This window comes from Nylanderia fulva, unplaced genomic scaffold (genome assembly GCF_048542155.1).
Source record: "Nylanderia fulva isolate GAGA-0341 unplaced genomic scaffold, ASM4854215v1 Scaffold5, whole genome shotgun sequence".
In the NCBI taxonomy this organism is placed as follows: domain Eukaryota; kingdom Metazoa; phylum Arthropoda; class Insecta; order Hymenoptera; family Formicidae; genus Nylanderia; species Nylanderia fulva.
Genome location: NW_028190587.1, coordinates 6,883,197 through 6,892,083, shown reverse-complemented (window position 1 = coordinate 6,892,083; position 8,887 = coordinate 6,883,197). Strand labels below are relative to the sequence as shown.

The following is an 8,887-nucleotide window of genomic DNA, read 5'->3' as shown; positions in this document are numbered from 1 at the left end:
AATTAAAATATCGTCCGAAATTCGTGCGTTCAGGCATAGTACATTGCACAGTAGTGAGGGTGTTTTCAAGCAATCAATTCTATATTCGAAATGAATATAATTCTGCATACGTCGTAATTGCTGCTTACTTTTATTGTATTTTATGCGTAAACTATTAAATAAATATGATAATTATAATAATAGTAGAATAAAAGCTGTAGATATACTGACTTTCAAACGCTATACGCATCGAACTCTCAAAGCTATCACGCGAAATGTAAATTACATAAATAAGTGACAACTTTCACATGATAAAAATGTATAAGATTAATATCAATGAATTATTTTTTTATAAAATAGAAGACAGAGTCATGGCAACCGTTTAATGATGACACTGTTGGTCAAGGAAATATGTATTATATACAAATTATTTTATTTTTATTAATGAAAGAAATTTAATAAAGTCCAAATTGATTAGATGGTCACAGACTAGATTGATCCAACAGAATCTAAATCAATCTGTTGGATTGTATCTGATCTGGAAGCACTTTAATGCAGTTAAATATTTTTCTTACGGATTCATTAAACAATTTAAGATTTTTTTTAGATTAAATATAATAAATTAATAATTAATTATTAATTATTCTACATAATTGTAAGTAGAATTTTATATAATTTTTGTATAATTTTTATATATTTTTATATAATTTTATATTGTTAATATATAACAACGTATAAACATTTTTTAGCGGGGATAATCATAAATGTGCCTCTAAGTACATCTAAGTTAGATGCGCTTTAAATGTGCAATGAAAATACGACCAACTTTGATAATATTACTAGCACATTTATCTGCGCCTCTAAATGTTGCTTTTTAAATGTGCCGCTAAAAGTGAGCTGAGAATACAAGCCATTATTTCTATTTATAATCTGCTGCAAACCTTCCTCATTATCTCAAATTTTTGCCATTATCTTTTTCTTATTGTAGCCGAAACTTTTAAAATCAAAGTTTTACTTTTTTGTTAAGTAAGATTCTAAATTGATAAATTATAAGGTTTTATTCATTGATAATGTTATTTTATAAAAATTGATAGTTATATATATATATATATATATATATATATATATATATTTAATATTAAAATTATTTTGCTATACGTACATGTGTATAATAAATGTCAGAGGATATTATTAAAAAATATATTCTATTCTCGCTAATAATAAAATGTTATAATATATTTAGAAAATAAAAATTAAAAATAAAATATAAATGTGTCAGAAAATGAGAAAATTATTTCGCAAAAAGATTTGTGTCGCGCGGAAGTAAAGGCAATGATTTATTTAATCTTTTTTTCCAAATGTTTAGATATACAGTTCACACAAATATATACAGACATTACTTACGAGCACATTTACAATGCTTTGCACTGAAATCTGTGGTCACGCGCGTAGATTCGCACCAAAATATACATTTATAATAAGCGAACATTTCGGAAAATGTGTTCGCGATTGCATATATTTGGCCGTGCCGCGCATATATATATTTATATATATATATTTAATATTGTGTATACAAATAAATTAGACTTAAAACTAATTTATATATATGTATATACATAAATTACTTAGGTACGCACGAGAATGTCGCAAGAGATAATTAACGTATTAATTCACCATTTCTTGCCTCGCGAAACGGCGATAATACTAGTCCTGCAAATATAAAATATATCATTGTATATCCTGTATGGTCCTGATCATTAAATATTCTCTTTGTCAGGAGATCTCGACGTAGAATCAAATAATCCGGCGACCAAAAACGCGTGTCGCGCGTACAAGTATATTATACGAAATAATTATAATCTACGAATAAATATCACGTTAAATATGCATATTATTATTATTATTATTATTATTATCTGCAAAATATCGTCTCTCTTTTTCTCTTTTGCGAGCGTAATATACGAACACTGAAGGGGGGGGGGTGAAAAAAAGGAGGAGATTTTATTATGTATTATTAATATAATGATATATTATAATAACATGGGGGGTCGATCGTACGTTTTTTTGACAGGTCGCCAAATCACGACGCACCCTCGATATCTCTTTCTGGCACTTAGATTAATTAAATCGCGTATGTGATTCATTATTATTACGTTTTCCTTCCATTCCCACGATTAATTATATTCACATAATTATATCATAAATATAGGATCAAAAATTATCCGTTCAATCGTTCGGAGAATAAGTCTTTTTTAAATAGTTTTTGAAGGATCCTTGTGCATGGGCGTCCGCAGGATTTTTTCCAGGCATGATTAATTTTTTTTTTGTTTCTTATTATTATTCTTTCTTAATTTTTTCAATTCAATTTTTTATTATTTTGATATTTTTATATTAAATAAAATTGCAAATAAATTGTAATATTTATTCACAAGAAATTTCCTCTCTCTGCAGACGCCCATGTCCTTGTATATGATGAAAAAGGAATTTCTTGCGACGTTTTAATTGAATTTTCCGATTCTTCTTTTCGAGAATTCTTTGAATAATCGAAGAATGGAATGTATTCAGATCTTATCGAGCCGCGGATTATGATGGAAGACTCGAGTGTCTTCGTGAGATACAATTTTATGTTCTTCCTAGCTTTTAAGTGAGTTTAGGATGTGTCGTTTTCCGCTTATTCGATAAATCAAAATTTTCAATTTAAATAACCATAGGAAACTCATGTAAATATCCATAAAAAGTAAACGTATAAATATATATCGTATACATGCATATACGAAAAAGATATCATTTCGTGTTATCGTTTTCAGTGACATCGTTTTCGGCCATAATAAAGTTTCCACAGTCATTCATTCGTTCATCAAGATCGATTATTCTTAAATGAAAACATTCTTCAACATGATACAATTTTCGCTAGCCTATATAAGAATGAATAAATGAATTTACGATCTAATCTAAATTATATCTCTATAGAGAGCTTGTTCGAAAATAAAAAAAATTGTCTTTTCCTTGCGAGAAGTTTATGAAATATTGTCCACCATGTATAAATTAAATCGAAGAAATTAAATAGTAAATTCGCTTATTATTTTAATCCCATCTGCAATCGTACATATAATTATTCTTTCTTTGTCAGTTATTATATATCATCGGCATAATGTGTTAATAAAATTTGGTCAGACGCTTTTAACGTGTCTCATGACATCGCGATATGCTGCCTAGTATTTGTACGCATATAATATTTTTTATTTCGTAATCGTGAATAACTCTGAGATAATTGCGATTAATTTATTCGTCTGTTATAGAGCCTCGTCTTAGATATAACTGTATCTCGACAAAAATGTCCGAAATCGTTCGCACTTTCAGCTTTAAAATCGACTTTTCAATCCATTATCCAACTAACGTATTGTCTATTAAATTTGTCACATTGCGCAACAATTATTTCATTATTTCGATAATGATCATCCGAGTATTCTCGCACATCAATCTTTCAGGTTGATTATAAATTCGATTCAGGTCACCTCGCCAAAGCGTTTTTACACATCAGATCAATCTTATACACTTAGCAATACATTTTCATTCGATAATAATCTCTTGGAGTTATACAGCCTGCGAGTCTGACAAAATGCGGATCCAGATTCATTAGAAATATCATACTTTTTTACTAATTAGAGATTCTTTATTATCGCCAGTCAAAAATTAAAGGAATAATAATTTTTTAATCAATACTGGCAAATTCTTTATTAAATAAATCTCACATGGCGAGATTAAGTAAATATAAATAAACACATTAAATACATCTCACCATGTAAGATTTCTTTACCAAAATTTCTCAGTATCGGTTGAAAAATAATGATTCCTCACATTTTTTCTCTCCGTAAGAGATCTTCAAGGATAAAAGACACCACACATGTTCAACGAGACTTGAACTGCTTCGCGGCGACTAGCTAAGCCAGGTAAGTCCTCGGGCTGGCTTTGGAGACCCCGGCGTCGCTCTTGGAGCAGGATGACCAGGCCTCCTCCGCCAGGCTGCCGTATCTCTGCACTCCCGGGAATGGCGGGCCGGAGCTCTGCGGCGAGTAGTAACCTCCGTGAAGCTGATGATAATAGTTGGAGTGCGGCTGGTACTGCTGGTAGAACTGCTGGTCGCCGGGACCGGCCAGTACGTTGCTGTAGCCTGAGTACGAGCCCGAGTACTGGGACGAGGAGGACGAGTAGCCGCGCTCGCTCAGACTGCGATAAGGCCCCACGTGGTGGGGCCTGCCCTCCTGTCAAACGGGAGTGCTCACCGCGGCCGTGCTGATGTACTCGATGTCGCCGATGCTCTTGACCCGACGGTGGCGCTTGCCGCTGCCACCGCCGCCGCCACTTCCGGTCGTCATCGGCCGCGGCGGCAGCTGCGGCGGCTGCGGCGACGTGCTGCGGACGCTGCTGCTCATGTACTGGCTGGCGAGGCTGCCGGTGTCCGAGGACGAGGATGGAGACGCCTTCTCGCTTCTAGGCCGGAGACCGAACGCCCTGCTCAGGGATCCCTGCGAAAGAGACGGCGATGAGATGGGCTTTTTGCTCTCCGGGCTCTCCTTCCGGAGGTTCTCGACTTTCTAGAAGGGGCCGAAGCTGTTATACGAGCAAACGAGCGACCGGGAGATGCCCAAGTGCCGATTAAACTGATTCGGACAACGCGAAAACTTAAACGACTTTCTAGAGATTTTGTTTTTCTCAAAAAAAGAAAAACCTATGGGAAGGCAACTGGAAAATGCTTTTTTCTTTCTTCAAATATTTCTTACGTGTTTTTTTTTTTTTTTTTATTTATTTTTGAGTTGCTTTTGGGAATTTTCCTGGGGGAAGAGAAGTTTTGTACGGAGTGGCGGAAAATTTAGATAGCGACTTGAGCTGTCAGATAGACAGTTAATACTCTTTTATTTTTATATTATTATAGATTCTAATTCTGATAATTATAATGGTCTGCTTTCGTAATTTTTTTTCTCAGTGAATAATATAGTTATTAATGTGAGATTTTTTTATTTTATTTGTTATATATATAATGTGTAACTGAAAAAATATATGGAACACATCATCAGATTTTGTGGCCAATTTAGAAATTATTTTTCTTAAGCGAAAATGTGAAAAAAGGTCATCATTTTTTATCATTTTGCATCTTTATAACTAATAATAAGCCTTAAATTAAAATTCTATTAAAATAAAGCTAGCTGATTAAATTGAAGAATGTAATTTTGTTGATATTTTAATTCTGCGAAGTTTAACTTGCGAGAATCAGTAATAGTTTCCAAATTGGTGCCTCAACATTTTCACTGAGAAAAATCGTCTCGAAATTGGTCTCAGAGAGTTTGATGGTGTGCTTTGAACATGTTTATTCAGTTATACTTTGTATAATTGAGTAGTGTCATGTAAAAAAATTATTAAGTTTTATAAAAAATTATCATTTTTATGCGCGTACAGATTTCAGTGTCTGCATAATTTTATATTATAGATTGGTTCAATCTACAAAATAAAAATATATTCTTGTACAGAAAATAACATTTAGGAACTGTCAAATTTTTCAATTTATAAAATTACATGAAATTGAAGAACTTAGAAAGTCATAATTTTGCCTCAAAATTATTTCCAGTTTTTGAATAAAAAAACAAGATAGAAAATTGAAAGAAGTGACAGTTCATAACTATGACATTTCTTTACGAGAAAATATTTTTCTCGTATCTAATCCACAGTGCAAAATCATTGCACGCAGTTTGTCACAATTAAAAATTATAATTGTTTATATGTAAATACACTCAAATATATATAAGAAATAAAAAATCCTATAATTTATTATTATATTATTTCCTGAAAAAAAAATTCTCAAAAAATACCAAAAGTAATTAGCTTCATTATCTAAATTTGCCTCTATCTTCAAAATGCGAGGATCGACGAAAACCGAGGATATTCAGGATCAGCAGCAGAGTGAGATTCTTGCGTGAATGGAAGCACGTGTTTTTACAACAAAGAAAGAAAGTCCTTCGTTTTCGTTACGTTACTCCGCAGCAAGCATCGGCAGGCCCATCCTGATCGCAATAGACTTTTAAATATATGGTTTACATGGTGCATGAGCGGGATGAGACAGAGTGTGAGGATGATACACTACGAGACAGGGATACACTACACTGAGAGAGACAGATACGAATTACTTTTTCTTTTCGACTGTATTAATGATACGCATACCTGTGAGCTCCTCCACGACAACTATAGCAAAAAAGGACGAAATAAGGTCGATTAAGAAATCCACACGTTGATTAATTTTCCACATTGAAATCGCCAGTTTATATTTACACAATTCGATTACGACGGGCGAAACGGCGGGGCATTAATCCATTATTACCCCATTTCGGTAATCATTATAAATTAATAATACGGCCCGCTAATATAAATAATATATATACGGAACGTACTGGCTAATTACTGGTGTAATTGCATAATTTAAACCGCTCTACTCGCTATAAAGGTATATATACCTTAAGACACGGGACACTCTTGGTTACATACATGAGGAGGACACGTGTTTGGCTAATGTAATATGCTCGTTATATACAGTGTTTACAATGTGTGTGTGTGTGTATGTGTGTGTGTGTGTGTGTGTGTGACATAACGCGTAAACGTCGGTGTACTTTAGGCACCGAGAATGGGCCGTATAATCGCGGGATTAGATATAATGCGGAAATTTCAAACCGCGCGGCTGCACCCTCGAATGATCGATAGACTTCTGAATATTTCATTGGCCGATTAGCCCTTCCGGTCGTTTCCCTTCTTCTCTCTCTCTCTCTTTCCGATCTCGTCTTTAATTTATTTATCGCGTATTAAGGGAATGCTGATTAGATCTGTTTTATCGACAAACATTATTTTTCATTTAACTCCTTATTGGCTATACAGAATGAAAAATCCTTTACTAGAATTAAGTATTCGTAATAACGAATTTGGGATATTATATGTGTATCTAAAAAGAAACCAAGAGAGTTAAATAATTACAGTTTTCTTATCGTTTAGGTTAGGTTGCGCCAATACAAAAGATCGATAGGAAAATTATAATTCAGTTTTCTTGTTTTTTTTTATATGCATATCTAGTAGCCAAGATTTGTTATAAATTATAAATACTTTAATTCTAATAAAGAATTTTTTATTCTCTATAGCCAATAAAAAGTTAAATGAAAATAATACTTGTCGATAAAACAGACCTAGTCAGCATCCCTTTAATTTCTAGATAAATTGTCAAACATTTTGATAAAAAAATTGATTCGATCAAATTTTTTCCCCCGAAGACAAATATTTCTCTCCGCGAACAAATAAAAAGAAAATAGAAATCATTCTTTAGAAATATAATAAAAAATTAATTTTTAACAGAGAATTTTTTCTCGCGCGAATATACATCCTTTTCTCAGTGCGACAGATTGTCCTGGCAATCTGATCGGGCTACAAAAGACGGAAACGAGGTGTACAAGTTGATGACGGTAGATACAAGGAGGAGGTGTTCTTTTCTTTTCCACGATCCGTTCCGTTCTCTATAAATGCCGGATTACACAAGGCTTAGGCTCCTAATCCATCAGTCTTTTTCTCCTTCATCTCTCTCGCGAGCGGATCTCTATTCGTTTGATTCATTGCGAGGACGACCTTGGATACAGGTGACTCGCACACGCGATTAAATAGACCGACGATAATAGAACGAAAGTGTTCGCAATTAAACCCCCGAGAAGCCTCGCCCTTGTTGTACACGCCTGACTTTTTTTTTCGTTCGCGATTACTCCTTTGCTCGCATCTTCTAGGTCTGTATATATACGATCGAGGTCGAGATCCATTAGGAATCATCGCCCGAAGGGATCTCGGCGAAGCGTTTTTCTCGAAACGTCGAACAAACAGCTGATGAATTTTCGGGGTCGCGTTAATCGAAAAAAATATTCCGGCCTCGTCGCTTCGCTGAGATCTTGTATTTTTTTTTTTTTTCGCGGAGCGAGAAAATATTTTTCTTGCTCCGCGATGCCGATACATTTTTTTTTCAGACCAAGTGTGTGTGGCTTCCTATTTTACTTTCCTAGAAAAGAATACACGAGTCCGCGATCGATCGGGATCATTTCGTAATTTGTGATTGTCGCGATGAGATGCATAAATATATATGAATATTTTATTACAAAATTATTCAAGAGAGCTCTATCGTATCTAAAAAATAAATTTTTTTCGGCGAAAAACTACATAGTTATGTAGAGAAATTTATAGCAATACAGTTAAAAATTGGACACGATCGATTGCTCACTCATTTGTCGTCGCAGAGATCGTTTTCGCAAAGTCTTTGGCAAGTTTTGAAGAAACAATCGAGTAATAAAGCGATTTTAATTCAAATTCAGAACGAGATAATTTTAGAAAATAATAATCGCAGTAGATTCAATCTCGACGGTTTAATTAGAAACCTTGCGAAAACGTGCTGCATTTATGCAACGCTGCATTTATGCAGCAATTTTCGTAATAGGGGGTTCTATGGCAAAAATGGAACAAGTAATGTACAAAGAACTTTAGAAGAGAAAGAGAAACAAATGGATATGTATATGTATATATATATATATGTATATAAATACCGAACCTTTTTCAAGTAAAGAAGACTGCAAGTCTGCGATGATCCACAGGATGCAGGGACAATGATTAACATTAGGTCGAGCTCATAGCTCACAGCGTGAAATTCTGTCATCGATTCTCGTCGCGAAATTTGTACGGATTATCTGAACGAATGGAATTTTATTTCGTGCATGCCAATTAAATGGAAAACAAATTTTGAACAAATATATTAAACACATTTATATTCTCTCTTTTATTTTGCTTTATTGCATATACATATAACTGATAAAAAGAGTAAAATACTTTATTCGACGTGCTAAAA

At 33.8% G+C, this 8,887-nt stretch overlaps 1 protein-coding gene across 10 annotated transcripts in view; it reads right to left on the bottom strand.

Moving 5' to 3' along the window:
• Positions 1–1,303: 1,303 nt before the first annotated feature.
• Liprin-gamma (liprin protein kazrin) overlaps positions 1,304–8,887 on the bottom strand; it is a 183,981-nt gene continuing 176,397 nt past the window's right edge. For 4 of the 10 annotated variants that reach the window (XM_085487122.1, XM_085487121.1, XM_085487125.1 and 1 more), the window contains 3 exons: positions 8,594–8,620; positions 6,193–6,213; positions 1,304–4,505 (listed from right to left, as the gene is read on the bottom strand). In XM_085487122.1, the coding sequence (XP_085343248.1) occupies positions 4,245–4,505; positions 6,193–6,213; positions 8,594–8,620 (309 nt within the window). In that variant the 3' untranslated portion in view covers positions 1,304–4,244. Of the gene's footprint in view, positions 4,506–6,107; positions 6,214–8,593; positions 8,621–8,887 lie in introns of those variants that run through there. The other 6 variants (XM_085487117.1, XM_085487118.1, XM_085487124.1 and 3 more) reach the window with 6 other exon arrangements.